The sequence below is a fragment of the Hippoglossus hippoglossus genome, chromosome 12, assembly GCF_009819705.1.
Source record: "Hippoglossus hippoglossus isolate fHipHip1 chromosome 12, fHipHip1.pri, whole genome shotgun sequence".
Taxonomy (NCBI): Eukaryota; Metazoa; Chordata; class Actinopteri; order Pleuronectiformes; family Pleuronectidae; genus Hippoglossus; species Hippoglossus hippoglossus.
The window spans coordinates 6,276,407-6,292,277 of NC_047162.1; the positions used below are offsets into that span (position 1 = coordinate 6,276,407).

General features: G+C 43.5%; 1 protein-coding gene across 2 annotated transcripts in view; it reads right to left on the bottom strand.

The window, feature by feature from the left end:
• Nucleotides 1-3,648: 3,648 nt before the first annotated feature.
• fibcd1 (fibrinogen C domain containing 1) overlaps nt 3,649-15,871 on the bottom strand; it is a 111,241-nt gene continuing 99,018 nt past the window's right edge. For both annotated transcript variants that reach the window (XM_034602661.1, XM_034602660.1), the window contains 2 exons: nt 6,791-6,970; nt 3,649-4,202 (listed from right to left, as the gene is read on the bottom strand). In XM_034602661.1, the coding sequence (XP_034458552.1) occupies nt 3,937-4,202; nt 6,791-6,970 (446 nt within the window). In that variant the 3' untranslated portion in view covers nt 3,649-3,936. The remainder of the gene's footprint in view (nt 4,203-6,790; nt 6,971-15,871) is intronic.

Sequence of the window (15,871 nt, forward strand, 5' to 3'; positions counted from 1 at the left end):
TCATCTGCGTTTGATGGTTGGCAGAATAACGGTGACCCAACGAACTTTGGAGTGCAATGGGAATAAACAAGCAGATCTTTAACATGGTGAGATGGCGATCTCGTTGTCACTCTCCGTAGACTCCTCTAGTTTTTGTTTTGTTTGCATCAACCAGACAAAAGCTGTGACCGCTCTGTAGACCATCCAGAGTGACCAGAACACGTTGCTGCTTCTTTGAGAATGCAATGTTTTTCATTCCATGAGCACCACCAACAAGTGTAGTATTGGGTGGGCAGAAAATTCAGAGATGTTTCAAAACATCAGCCAAACTATCACCGTGGCCCCTAAAGGATTTTTACAATATGCATGACCTTGTTGTTACTTTATTGAGCTTGATGTTCCAAAATATTACATAGGTTTTTGAAGGTGTCTGAAGAAACCAAAATAATCTTGCTCGATCAAATCAGTAATTTAGGATTGAAAACAGATCCACAAATACCAGCTGCAGTGCCATAAGAATGCGAATAAGAGGGGGCGAAAAAAACAAACGAACACGTCAGCTGTTCCCCATTTATAAAATGTGAATGTTTATTAAATGTTGACGAGAACATTAAAACACATTATCAAGATTCAGCAAAAACAATCTATAGTACTTCACCAAAGATGAAAAGAAAAGGAAAACAGAGTTAGTTCTGCGCTGGGAAGGAGGGAAATGGGAGGACTGAGGGCCGGGGAGGTGGGCCACGAGTGGGGGGAGGGCAAACAGCGGGGCAATAAAGATGCTGGGGGGTCTGGAGCTGCAGAGAGAAGAGGAGAGAATTTAGGAGGGATGGAGTGAGTGGGAATTGGCAGCGGAGGCTAAGGCAATTAAAGAAGGGTACAGAGTGAGAAAGATAGAAGGTTTGGGGGACCTCGGGGATCGATCGGGACGCTGCTGATGCACTGTAATGAGCGGGATAACTCGGAATGATTAGAGCCTCAGATTTCACTCTTTTATCACTCCTTCCGTCTGAGACTCAGCAAGCTGCAGAGGCCTTCCCTGCACGAGAACACAGAGAGGGGGGCACGGCAAATAAAACTCGTCTCCACAGTTAAACTACGGGGGCGGAGACGGAGCATTAACATATACAATGAGCACAACGTCGTGTCGAGGTGAATAAACACTTTGGGGGAGTGGGTTCTCTGGGGGGGGGGGGGTTCGAGCGCAGTTCAACACAGTACCAGAAGTTGGTGTATCCACTCTAATGGGTTCACAATCACAATAAGTAATAGTTCTTTATAATTTTCTCTCTGTTATCAACACAAATAGCAGGGGGGGGGGGGGGAGGCAAGTTGTACACAAGCATCATGTTACTTCAAAGTTCTGCAGAGAGACTCAGCCTCACGCTCCCTCCTCTGGCTCATGCACACGGGCATGTACAAACCGAAGCATGTGCATATATGTGTACACACAGAGACACTGTAGACGCACACGTGTGCACACACACACTCACGCTCTGTTCAGCGCAGAGAGACACACACACACACATTTGCATACGTTCCCAGGCGCAGTCTGACTCCGTCTCCCTTAAGAGGCTTCATACATTTTCCATCTCATCTTAAATCTTCTGACATGATCCCATCTCGACTCTCTGTGCCATAACATCAGCAGGTGTCTGCCACGTGTCTGTGCTTGGATGTCGAGGACCTGTCGAGTCACACAGCCGAGGCTGCGGAGACAGCGACGGGAGATTGTTCCCGAGCAGCGGCGATGACAGAAGAAGTCACAGCTGTTCCCAGTGTCAAGAGGTATTCAGCGCAACCCTGCTCGTGTGCTACACATTTAAATCGGCGTCAGCCGGGGCGACCCTCTTCAGCACACATTCGGGAAAAAAAACTCCCGCTGTTTGCCACAGGACTCTCGGAAAGCCGAGATGTCAGAGAGGTCGCAAAGCATCCGGCGACACAGCTTTTTGTGCCGAGAGGTTCCAAATCCCTCCCATATTGTGCCTCGGTAATATTTGTGCTGTATTGAATGGGCATGTGCTTGAGGCGTAATCATATTCCTCCGTTTTCGCTCGTATTCAGAGCATCGCAGGCGCTACTCCCACCTGTCGCTCAGCTGGAGGAAGGGAAAAAGTTCTGTAAATACGTCTCCTTTCTTTATTTATGAACTTTTTTTTTTTTTCTTATAACCAGGTGGATTTTGTTTAAGTCCATGTGCTTCAGTTCTCTTTGTGTTTTAGCATAGTAAGAAAACAGATTCACATGCTCTAAAAGTCATACACACTGTACAATAAAATCTACAGATATTTTTTAAAGCTTTCAGTACATCCAAAAGAAAAACCGATGAAGCTGCAAAAAAGTGGATTCACCGATTTCCCAAAAAATAAATGAACAAGAGGGACGGAACATTTCTGGATTTCACTTTTCCGCCAAAGTGTTTTTTGTTTTTTTTTCTTCATAACATATTTTCTTTTACTGTCATCCTTTTTTTTTTTGTTCGCCTTAGGCAATTTTTGTTTTTGCAATACTAGAATTCCTACTCAAAAGAAAGAAAAACGACGTGATTGAGAGCGACAGATCTTATTTTACAGCAACTAGTTCTCTTTGCATGACGAGTCAAACTGTGTCACACGAACAAATCCCATAATAATCCCCTGAAAGAGAGAGAGAAAAAAAAAAGAAACCTACAGAAAACAGGAGAAACAATAGACGTGGGAACGGGAGCTGAGGTACCATTTTCTCAACAGGTCTGACTTACTGTAAATAAAATCAAAAAGGGGGGGAAATATGAGACGGTGTTTTTGATTAAACATTCTTTCTGTGATCCCGAGGTCTCGTTCTAACGGCTGCCAGTGTCTTACAGGTACACACATTAGGGGCTATGTTATTTTATGTTAATTGGGTGATGGAGAGAGTGAAGTTTTGCCAGGCGTGCTTCATGTTTTCATGTTTAGTCTGAACACTGTAGTTATTCGAGACGCTCCACTGAACTGCCGACAGGAAACCGATAGTTGGGAAAACTCTCTGTCTACCTCCGCGGCACACACACCTACACACACACACGCGCAAAGTGCTGGGTTACCATCTGTGAGTGCTGCATCACTTGGCCAGTCCTCAGCTGGCAGGCAGATCAGACAGTGCCCAATATGCTCCCTAATGGCCCAAGTCAGATGAACGAGATCCTACGTTGTCCCTTCCTCCTTTTTTTTTACTCCCTCTTTCCTCTTTTTCATCCGCATCTCCTACTTCCACCCTCTTTTTTGATTCACCCGGCCCTCCTCTTCGACTAATTTAACCCTCTTTAAACTGTTTCCTCGTTCTCTCTGCCTCTCATTATCCGAGACTTCTTCGCCACCGCCATGCTGCTGGATAAATGTGACATGTCGTACCACTGCACTGTCCCCTCCTCGCTGCTGAAACACTGCACTTCCTTTTCATTCCCTTCCCGTGTTCCTGTTTTTTTTAATGCCATATTTGGAGGCGGCCCTCTCCACTCACAGATTGCAACGGGCAGCGAGACTGAACGACAGTCTAAGTGCCATGTCAGCACAGATGGGAGGTCATAGTTACATGCCAGGAGGAAATCACTGGTGTGTGATTCTGTAGGGGAGGTTTGGACCTCCATGTCAAACTGAGTAAAGCTTGGGCAGTGGACTGTGCGGCGCTCAGGGCTCTGGTCTAACGTTTTTTGTGAACGGAACAATCAAAAATGAGAGCGTCACGAATACATTATTTTCTTTTTAAAGAAAGGGAGCAGGGGGAAGGATTGAGGCAGCCGGCATGACGTCTACAGCTGAGTGATGGAGGAAGAAGGGCAAGAAGGATGAGAGACATCAGGAGCAGAAAAACAGCAACTAAACTCAAAGAGGTATGTTTTAGTGTCGAAACAATATCAAGACAAATTATTCTGCCTATAGCTGTCTGGTTTGTAATGTTTCAAAAATTTATTTTTTTCTTCTCTCTTTCTCAGTGTCATTTCTTTTCAGTGTCGCGGGTGGGCCGTATCTTCATCTCGGAGAATTTGAGTGAGTACTGCCAGCCCGTCCAGGAGGACCATTCGATGCCGTCTGCGTAGGACGTGTGCTGGCCGCGCAGGTACTGGCCGTTAAGGTTGGAGGTGTGGCAGTTGCGGTACCACCAGGCACCGTGGTAGAAGGAGGCGCAGTTGTTCTCCGAGTGGTCGTTGTCCCTGTCTTTGGTGGTGAACTTCATCCCGTTGTGCTTCAGTAGAGAGTCACCTAGGGCGGGAAAAAAGATGCACAGCGAAATTTTAATATGTGAAAAGAAAGGATATAACGCTCTGAATAAAAACGTACTCAAACACATGCTTAGTCCTGAGCTATATCTCTAATAATGCAATGTCTCTTTCAGCGAATCACGATGTATTTTATCAGTCCCATTTTTTGCAAACGATATCATGGATGAGAGCTCTAAAGGGAAGTATGTAAACCTTGCAACCAGTCTCAAAGGCATATAAACACTTATGTTGCACTCTAGGATCAAAGGCATATGTTGCACCCGGTCCTAAAGGTACATACACAGTTATGTCTCAAAGGTATGTACACGATTATGTTGCGCCCGGTCTAAATGGGTTAAAAGACTGCATTACATGATTGAAACGAGATGTCACGAACTGAGGAATTTGACTTTTGAAGCATCTTTGCATCCTCTCACTTACCAATACACACTATTGGATCTGATACCAGAAACCAGCAATTAGACATATCCACAAATTGATTAAATTCACAATGGCATAGGACCTTTCAATTAATCATTCCTATAAAGAGAGGGCGGAGGACGGAAGAAATAAAACAAAAATCTGCAGTTCTCCGGAGTATCGAGTCTCATTATCTAACGCAGGAGGTCAGAGAGCCTTGTAGCCAATTTATCAAAGGTTCTGTTGTGACCTTTTTATCTTCCTCTTTTTGATAATTTCGCACCCCCACACCCCCACCCATGACTTCTTCAGAATGTGTGTCCGTCAGTGAGCGGACGAAAATGTAATCAGAGGACGGAAAACAAAAATATAATCACATGTGTCGATTTCATTCTTGCATCTTTTTACATATCTTTCTAGCCACAGAAACAAATTATACATACAAGCCAATGAGGGGGGGGGCCGTCGTTTCTTGCAACCTGTAATTGTGATTATGACAGTGATGTAAGACCACTGCAGAAATGCGGCACACCGGCAAGTTGCATCCCCTTAAGTGTCTTTAATCACGGCCTGCACGGTGAGACTGATCTGCACAATCAAACAGCCGGGCCGAGACGATCACTTAATAAGGATTTGTCACCGGCAAATTCTCGACGTCGATAAGTGATTTAGAAGCCGGTGCTCCGAGGTGCTCGCAGGTACAGGGGAAGCAGCGTCCGTGGTGGACAGACACTGCGGTAAAGATTTCGGCAAATGGATGTTGAGAGAGCTCATAATGTTCAGTAAACTCCCCATACCTCCGCTCTCCGCTCTCCGTTCCCTGCTTTCTTCATAAAGCCGGCCTCACACTGTGACCAGAAGTGGAAGGAAGGATAAAGCTGAGAGCAGAATGAGAGACGGCTCACCAGCTATCAGGTGCTGGCTAACAGCTTGTCAGGGCATCAAACAACCCCTAATTGCCCAGGATGTGGCCGGCCAGCGCCTTAGCCTCTCTCTCTGTCTTACTCTGCTCTCCATTTGGCATTACCATGGCAACCAGACGGCAGGAAAGAATAATCTGACAGATACGTCTGATATTCATGTTGTGTGCTGGTCGACATTAGGAGAAAAGAGATAGCGGGGGGGGGGAAAGGGAAAGAGGAAGAAAATGGAAGGGCTCAAGGATGTAGAAAAGAGGAAACAATAAAAAAGGGAAACACTTAAAGGCTCATTTGCAAGGCTCCGGATGTCACCTCAGTGGCCGGGGGCTGGCGGCCTCCTCTGTTGCCCGTTAAGATCCAGCTGCTCCCAAACCGAATGAGCACCTGTCAGCTGATCGCAGGGCAGCCACAGCAGAGTTCTACTAATAATAATAATAATAACAGGAGCCGAGGGGAGCGTCCTGAGAGAGTTTCAGTTCCCTTAATTCGGCTGTGAACGCATAACAAGCGGATGGGTTCAAGGTCGGGCTGCGCCAAAGACAGGCCGGGAGGACTTTTTTTTAGCAGAGACTGTGTTTGGGCAACAAAGAAAAATTGCAAACACATCAAAAGCATTTTTCTCTTCCCCCTCTGGTTTCCTTTATTCATTTTGTGTGCCTCCCCTGTCCCTGAGTCACCTCTGTCCTCATATTTACTTACCTCTTCCTGCCTTCTGCTCCTCTCCCCTCACACCTGTCCCCTCCATTCCTCCATCCTAGCTACTTCCAGCTACTCCCTCCTTCCTCCCTTTTACCGCCGCCGCTCCATATCTCATATTTGTCCCCATTCTCTCTCACAGCAGAGCTCCCAATAGGTCCTCTAAATTGCTTCTTCATTTCAATGGGATGTTGTTGTTTTTTGTTTACGCTGCAGGTCAAACAGAGCAATTAATTGGCTGTAATTGAATCAAGGTGACGTGGAGCTGCTGTGGATCTGACGGTTTGGGGAGCAGAGACGCAGACGCTCTGTCTCCGTGCATTAACAAGTGGACAGAGATAGAGCACTGTAAAAATAACATACTATTATTTTAGTGGGTGGCAGCGTGTGCTGGAAGTTGACGTAAAGTTTACCCCACTGTTGTGACTTGGGTGTTCACAATTGGGTTAAATGAAAAAAAGAAGGCAAAAAACCCCCAGACTAATAAGAGTATCAGCAAAAAAACAATCCTTGCAAGCAAAGTTTAACTAGTTCACCGAGTGTGTGCACATACCTGCGTTTCCAGAATAGTCTCCCACAGTCAAAGGGTATCCGTCATCGTCAGCGTCCACGGAGAAGAGGCCCACCCCGAAGGTGGTGTACTGGGCGTATGCGGTGCTATTTTCAAAGTCCTCCAAGTCGATACGCAGCTCATAGTTGCCCTGGATGGACAGGGCATGGATCTGCTTCAGACCTGCAGGAAGAAACAAGACACAGACTAAAAAAAAAATCCTTTCGCAAAGTACCACCATTGTTCTCGGCAAACAATATAAAGCTATTTCAGAAGCCTCTCAGCACCGCACATTTTCTGGAAATAAGACGTAATATGGTTTTTGGTCCATTTAGAGTCTCCCCTTGCATGTGTAGGGTTTCTTGCCAAAACAAGATTAGAGTTTCGAAAAATGTGCCGAGTGTCTGCTGCTCACACTGGACTTTGCAATGAGGATGGAGAGACCAGCCAAATGCACAGAATTTAATAAATGTGAAATGAAGTAATGACTTAAGAAAAAAAGTTGATTTCACAACGACACATAGTTGGAACCAGGAATCTACAGTTTTGTGTATAAATGTTTTTATTGATCTCCCACTACTAGATAGGTGGTAAGAGTCCTGGACATAGTCTGTACAGGCACATACAAATGTGACGCTTCTCCAGTCCACCCATTATCCAGAAATGAAGGCAGCCATCTTCCTCATTTGGAGCCAGTGTCTGCACAGGGGGATCGGGGGATGGAGCCACGGTAGCACACACTCTTGACCAAAATGCCATTTTACCACAATATAACATCTCATAACTTGCTAAAACTTAAAAATTGGCACTTGGGCACACGTCAGTGTGATAACAACTACCTAAAATGACAGAAACCATCTTTAAGAAAAAATGATTTGACGTTTTCTTTAACTTTTTCGTTTGCCCCCCGTCCCATCCAACATGGAGGATTTATGACCTATACGGCATCCTGCCACCAGGTGATGCTGGAGATTCTGTGGCTTCACTTGTGGGGAGCTGTCATGTCGTCCATCTTTATATAAGGTCCTGGATCTTGCTCATTATGTTGTAAATATGAATATGTAGCCTATTTATGTCAAACAAAATTCCATTGAGTGATGATTGTAGATTGTGGATTTGTGGTGCTTTCATCTTTCTATGTCAAGGTGTCGAGGTTAAGAGGAGATGCCGTAACATTGAAGCTGCATGAGGTGAGAGTAAAGTTATTCATAAAAAAATAAATAATATCACAAGGTTACCTGTTTTATTGTGAAGTTAAAATTGTTCAAAATGATACATTTTAAAGAGAAAAACAACCAGAAAGCTTGAATGGATTCATGGACTAGCAGGGCTTCACAGTTTCACCCAGAGGAGAAGCTACTTATACTCATGTCTGGATTATTGCCCCTGGCGTCCGCGAACATTAAAGACTGTGACCTGACTTGATATCAAAGTTACAGTTTTTAATATTGAAGAGAGAATTTTAAAATGTAACCGCGAGGTCAACAACATCCGTGGCCTCCTGATAATGAACCTACACAGAGCTTGACTCCCTCACGCTTTTCACTGTAGCAATGTGAGAGTTTTCACTTTTCCCTTCAGGTCAGTTCGGGAGAAAGAGAGAGCAAAAAAACTGCAGTGTTTTCATAAACCAGCGAGGTCAGGACTCAGAAGGCTGATATAATGTACTCCATTTAAAAGAGAGGGCTAATGGGGTTGGAGTCGTCATTACTACAATTTCTCTATAGCAGGAATGGATGAAATAATTGTGGGAAAGAGTTTTGCAGATAAAAGTTATTTGTTGTGTATAAAAAGATTTGGTCAGTGACACATCTAAAAGTCCCTATTAACCTCTGATTTTATGCGTATGATTAAGAGAGAGCGCCCAGCTCATTAATGCCCACAGTTAGCCATGAGTAGAAGGATTACCTTTGATTAAACCTCATTTCCATCATCATCATAGAACCATTAAACCCTAAACGCTTTCTTTTCGTCTTCGGAGAAGAGTCTGTTTTCTCTTTCCAATCCCTGATTGTGTGTTTCTGCTCGGGGTAATCACTTCTGGAGCCCATTTTCGTAAATGAGACACTTTTTTCCTCCCCTATCTTTGTTAAAGCGCGTGGTCTTTCAGTTTGAGAGGAGGGCGTTTTGATTTCACGTTAAGATTTTTGAAATGCTCTCGCTGCACTCGCACTCAAACAGCCCTTTCCTGTGCTTCGATTTTTCCTGAGCTCCAGCTTCAGCGCATCTGTGAAAGGCGCCTATAAATAAAATGTGTCATTATATTATTAGTATTGTAACTTTAATGTCTTGCAAAATCAAGGATCTTGAGTCTTGATGCTGCTAACAGTCCCAATTATCAATGTTTCATTTGCTAAAGGTTTTTACAACTATTAAAAACTGAATCAATAAGTCCTGTTCTCAAACTGAAAGACCATGCGCTTGAATAAAGAGAAGAAAAAACCCTGTAGACACTCTCACAGTTTCCATCCACCTGTCTCAACTCTGAAAGATTCCAGCTTGCCATCTCTTCATTGCGATGTCCCCGAACCGATCCTTTAATTGTTCCTCAATCCTTTAGAATGAGCATACGAGACAGCAAGCGCCAGAGGGAAAGGGGCTTCCATCCCGTCTTCCTTGCCCCCCCCCTGCTCTGCGTTTGCCCCCGCTGTGTCGGAGTGATGGCTCTTCCCAGGGCAACTTTTCCTCTACTGGGTTGATCAAAGCTACAAAGAGGAATAGTGTGTCAGGCAGAGAGGAGCAGGGGAGGAGCTCCTCAACCTGGGCCTGCTTTAAAAGACAAAAAAAAAACCAACGCAGGAAGACAAACAAAAGTAAAACTCCGCTTCAAGACTCCGTCAACCAGCCTTTCTCCCGTGCTTACAAGTGCACTCTATGCATCTGCCGCGTTTGTTCGGGAGACAAAAAGCGTCGCTATTTGAAAGCGCGCATTGATGGAGAAGCTTCAAAGGCTTCCTGGTTTAAAAACGAGTCTCGGCTTCTTCGACGCATGTTGAGGGAGCTGCAGGCTGCAGTCGCTGGCTGAAGGGTTTGTTTTACTCTCCTTTAATGTGAGTGGGAATCGAGCATGAAAGCGGCCGCGCCACAGGAAGGCAGGTGTTTTAATGGACTTGTACACCCAGTCAGTTTACCACCAACCACAATCGTCACCAAATGAACGCGTTTAAAGCTCGCACACCTTTAACTTGCTTCGCCTAATGGGAATTCCATCATGGTCGAGAGTGGCACTCAGAGAGCACATTGTCTAAAGTTTAGGGCTAATTTGACGTCGAGCACAGCTGAAAGAATCCATTACTGTCCAGAAACAGGCCGAGCCCGGGCACTTAGTTTGGATATAATCTCGCCCGATAGGAGGTAAGTTCAGTCATGAATAGGCAGGTGACTCAGGCCAGTGTGCAGCTAATTCCTACACGGGAACATAAATACTCCCGTGCATCCCATTTTCACGTGCATTCACGGAAACGGAGACGTTGTCGCTCTCAGAAATAGTTTCGGTGTCGTAGGCCTTTGAGAGAAAGTATCAATCCACACAAACGCCTCAGGGAAAAGTGCCCTGGAGTGATTTGACAAACTTCAAACGACAGACTTGTTTTCTCTTTCAGGAGAGGGGAAAAAAAAAAAATATACCAGATGCAACACAACTCTATTTAAAGAGTCTGTGGCTTCAAACTGTATTTACATAACTTTAATTCACTCCCTAATTAAAGCCCCAGAGAATCTCAGTGAGACTCTAACTCAGAATAATTAAAGAGGAAGATAAGTGAAATAACAACAGAGACTACTTTGGTTAAAATCTAAATGCTCAGGTGTAACTCTCTGTTAATTAAATGCTATTGTTAGGTTATTTAAAATGGGAGTTCTAATACAAGGGAGAATTTTAAGGTGTTTTGCTGCAGTATTAACATGCTGATTGCTCCGCTGGGGAGAGACTCTTCCCTCTTCTCGCTGATTTGCCGTTAAATAGGAGCTTAGCTGAAAGCCGAGAAAAAACTTCTCTCCTCCTACACACTTTAGATGAGCAATTAGGGTGCGCTTTCTTCACACTCTTCAATCGGACTATAGGTTCATTTCAAAGGCCATTTTTTAATAGCGGTTTGTTTGTCTTGTATTTAAATCTCTGGCAGGTCATTATTATCGTTCTAATTATGCATATTTTCATACTTTGAAAGTATTACTTTCAAGAGGGGCTTTTCCACCTGGAAATCAAGCCATACAGAGGCAATAAATATTGCTACATGCGTGTACTCTCACGTTCGAGGTGCTTGAGCAAAATTTTAAGCAACACTCTGTAACTTTTACTGAGCAACAACGTCCTCTAGCACATCCCACTGGCCTCAAGGTGGTGATTCAATCTTTTGGGCAACATGTTTGACCGATTGGTCTATTTATCGTATGACCTGAGGTGGATATTACCCATGACCCCTGCTTTCTGAACCAGGGGTGCTGCCGCTCTAACAAATACAGCAAACTCCTTTTAGATTTCTTCATATTTAAAAAGATTCCTCTTAGAATATTGGATATAAACGCTACTTTTTAGTGACATCTAAAACATTTTTAACTGATCGAGAGTTGAACTTGCTGGGCCTCAGTTTCACATTTCTCACCCGCTCACAGTTACATAGAGCAAGACGTTCGGGGTGAGGAGTGGGAAAAAAGAGTGGCGCCATTTCTTTATTCCAAGGCAGTGAACCATCAAACAAATTTTGAAGCTTATTTTCAGGTAAAGAAGTTGCTTTAGGATTCATTATTGCCATTATACTCCTGCAGATAACAAACATGCAATGGCAGTCCCTGAGATTTAGAAAATGGCATAAAAATATTGGAAAAAGAATTAAAGAGAACACTACAGGAATAGAAATATCCATCCATCCATTATCTAAGTCGATACAGCTCTCCATTTATGTTAGACACTGTCTTCTCATCAATTGTAAATAAGTTGTAAATATTATTTTGTTCATGTGTTCTGTTACACACGGCATCTATTTTTTTAAATGTAGTATTTCCTCACTCTGGCTGAGGGTTAGGGGCAAAGGATGTTGCACCTTGTTAAAGCCCTATGAGACAAACTGTGATTTGTGAATATGGGCCATACAAACAAACATTTGATTGATTGACTGAACCTGGTTCAATAGTAACCGTCTGTAACGGACACTGCAAAGCAAACACGCCCTTAATGAAACATTTGTCTGTGTCATACCTGCCATTCCGTTGGCTGGGAAATATAAACCGGGTAATTCAACGAGCAATCCAAGACTGAGAGCCAAAATATGAGAAGTGTTTGCGAGCTGAACAGAATCAGCCTGTGCGCGAGGGACTCAAACCGAAGCACGGGACATTTGTGCTGCAACAGTATATCTGAGTGCCGAAATACCAGGTTAGAGCCGAAGTAAAGCAAATCTGCACGCAAGCTGGGGCTATTTGAGAGAGAGGGCAGGGTCTGGAGGGACAGGGCTGCAAAAATCTGAATGTGAAATGTGGAAATAATGCTCTCAAAATGAAAGGCTTGAATAAAGATAGGAAGAGAAACTAAATGTGCCGTCCCCACACGATGTGCATTTACACACCGAGTTGTGCTGTTGTATAACAAACTGTGAAACAAAATGACTGCTGCTTGTTTTTAAGTTACAGTTACAGTGGGGGAATAATTTATACTTGTAGTCACAAATAACTGTTTGGTGTAAACCCTGATAGTGTTATCTTTAAATAGATAATCACAAATTGGATGCAAAACAAGTCAATGATAATTAGTCAATGTCATCAGCAGGAGAAGATAAATAATACTGGCAAAATCAGCATCTCATTATGAGCGATCGATGTGTTTACTGATAAATCGTATTTAGAGTGAACCTGATTAACAAGTGCACTGATAGGAGGGAAATCTTTACCCATTTTTTTTACGTTAAATCATCGGTGTCGTAACAGTCGTGTGCAGCTGCCTTCCAGAAGCATAACCTTCATCACGTCCATTCTTATGGATATTAGCATTTCAGGTTCCCAGAAAGGAAAAGCAGACTATTAAATGTAGAACACACTAATGCATGTGGGAGTAAAGTGTTGCTTCTCTCTGGTGATAAATCTGCGAAAAAGGACACCAAAAATAATATAGATATCTGCAATTACCTCATTAAAACTAGGTCATGGTGATCCATAACTCATTTTCACTGTTCTGAGGTCTACAGGACGGAGGACAAATCCAACTTGTTTAGATCATGAAGATGGTAATTTGTCATTTTTATCTTTTATTCGTTCTGAGAGAAATGTTTTGTTCTCCAGAATTAGAAAGAAACAATGGCTGTGCCCCCCCTGACATTGATTAAAGCATTACCACCAGAGATTCCATCTCTTTATATATGATTTTACAGCTAATGAGCCTGACATCAATGACTTGATTAAAAATGTAGAGGACTTCTGCGAGATGTCTCTGTGATGCTGCTAAAAGGCCCTAATATTAATGATTTATTTGCTTTTATTTGAAAAGTATGTAGGGGGGGGATGTATTGGATGCTTTTAGGGGACAGGTTGCAGTCCTGTACTCGGAGTCTCTGCGAAGCTCTAAGGGCCATAAAGGAAAAGAATAAAAAAACAGATCTATAAACCCAACAGAGAAATGATTACACTTCTCTCTGCCGCTTGTGACATTTCTCGAAGTTAATTATTCATCATGCTTTTCTCCCTCTGTTGCTGGGGGGCAGCTCCTGAGACTGTTTCAGCTGAAAAAAGGAGGAAAGCAGCAGCACTCTTCTTTCTCCTCCTCCCCGCCTCCTCCCATCATAACTCATCCCCTTTTCTCCGTTTTGTATGTTTTTTTCTTCTCCTTCCTCTTTTCTCTCTATCCCTTCCTCTCGCTTTATCTTCCTGTCAAGCAGTTTTACTCAACAGAGATTGTGGACAGGCAGGGAATTAGAGCGGTGACCGACTATTTCCGTAGCCGCGGAGACGGCCGCCGTGCCCTTTGCCACTGGGTGCCGGGCTGGTTGAGTGGGACTGCGAACATGCGTCCGCGGAAATACTCGCTGTCGCCTGCTCTCAGGGAACAGAAGAGGCTTGCTATCGCCGGCTCGCCTCTTGTCATCAAAAGATAGGCGCACAGGGAGAAAAACAGAGACAGGTGTGTGCTGAACTCTCTGGCTTGCTGCTCCCCCGGAGCCATCTGTGACATTTCGTGGGACAAAAAGCAAAAGAATTTTAAGATTAACTGTCACAACTCTGACGGGTCTGTGCCCGTCTGCGAGTTTCCTCCTCCAAGTTCATATTCAAGACTTTTCCAAGGAGCAGTTGTGATATGTTTTTCAGCATGTATATAGTGAATCGTTTTTTAATGTTGGCTATCGGCAAAGGTTGTAAAGGTGCACACATTCTTTACCGAAGTAGAAGTACAGATACTTTAAAAAAAGTGTCAAGTAAAAGTATAAAAGTACAGGTTCTGAAATGTACTTAAAGTATAAAAGTTAAAATGTTTCTTCCGGTTGTATCTGTGCAAAGAAATGTCACAATAATATAGTTCAAATTGAAAATACTATTCTAAAAACAATGGTTAAAGAAAGAGATTTCTGAGCATGTAAAAGTGTCCAGGAGGAAATGTGTGCAATGAATTGAATGAAGTATTTCTTAATTTAAGGCCAGGGATGAAACATTTGCTGCTCTGCTTCGTTGTAGACGTCTTTACTTTCTTCCATGTTGTTCCTCCTTGTCACGGACATACGCACTGCGCCTCTTCCCTTCACTTGAGTCTCCCTCCCTTGACTGTTTCGTCTTGATACGCCCTTACGTGTTACGTATGTTGTGCTTGATATGCACTGATGGATACAGAACAAGGAGTCGTCTTTTCTGTGTTTCCGTCCATTTAGGTTAAAATCTGTCCTCATGTTGGAAAGGCGGTGCTCGATGATGCAAGATAAAAAAAAAATGAATAATTCCCCTCGACTGCATCGAAACAAAAGTAGCGAGCCTGTTTTGAAAATATAAGGAGTCGAAAGTACAGATACTTGTGTTAAAATGTATGGAGTAAAAGTTGTCAGGTAAATAAATACTCATGTTAAGAACAGATACCTTAAATATCTGAAAGCAATATAAGTACTGTAACAAGGTATTTGTACTACTTCCCCCCACAGGCTCTAGGGAGGGATATACTCGTCTTTTAAATACATGTTTTGTTGCTATGCTGTACGCTTCTGTAAACTTTGATCATACCCACTCACCTCACACTGAACGGTGACTTTGTCAAATGAGATATTTTTTGGGGGCTTTGTTGAGTTGACACACTCAAGTAACCTGTGTTTGAGTGAACAAGTGGCTGATTCTACACTATTCAACGCCGAGCACAGAATATTCTTAAAGTGAAAGAACATTTCAGCAGAACTATTTATTCAGCAGCAAACACACGGCGCCGCTCCCCAGGCTGAGTCTACCTTGGGAATAATGATCTCGGGGATGTTTGTTCACTTTGCCCACAGCACCCTCATTACTGCTCTCAGGAGTCACTCGTTTCATCTTTGGAGATAGACATTTTGCGATATATTATTAATACATATTGTTTCCTTTGAATCCTTATGGGTTTCTGAGCAGACAAAAGCTCGCCGAGCATCACACTTCAGACCGTTCTTTCACCGCATTAAATCCAGCAGCTTCAGGAGTCGTCTCCCAGTGCCGCAGACGGAGCATGACTGCAGGTGTGGAGATGCTGCCTCTGTCGATGTGATGAATGGCGTGTGGGATGACAGGGCCAGGAAGGAATTAAACAACTAATCTGTGACTCTTTCCTTTGGCAACCCTCACCGCACACAGAGATTACAGCTATAATTGCGGCATTATCTGAATCCAAGTCTAGGTTCGGGCTTGTGTGCTTTATTATTTCATGGTCAAGGGTCATGTTTAAGTGCGAGAGTGTGACAAAGTTCTGCAGGATAACAAAGGCAGAAAGTAGACTGAAAGCACAGCTGTGTCTGTGGCAGTCCAATAGGGCTATTAAAGTGATGGAGAGGGACAGCCAGCAGAGACAAAGTTATTATGGTGGTGTTCTAATGCAAGCTATAATTAAATGTTAATCCTCCATGAAACCTGTGTATACGCTGTACTCTTACAATT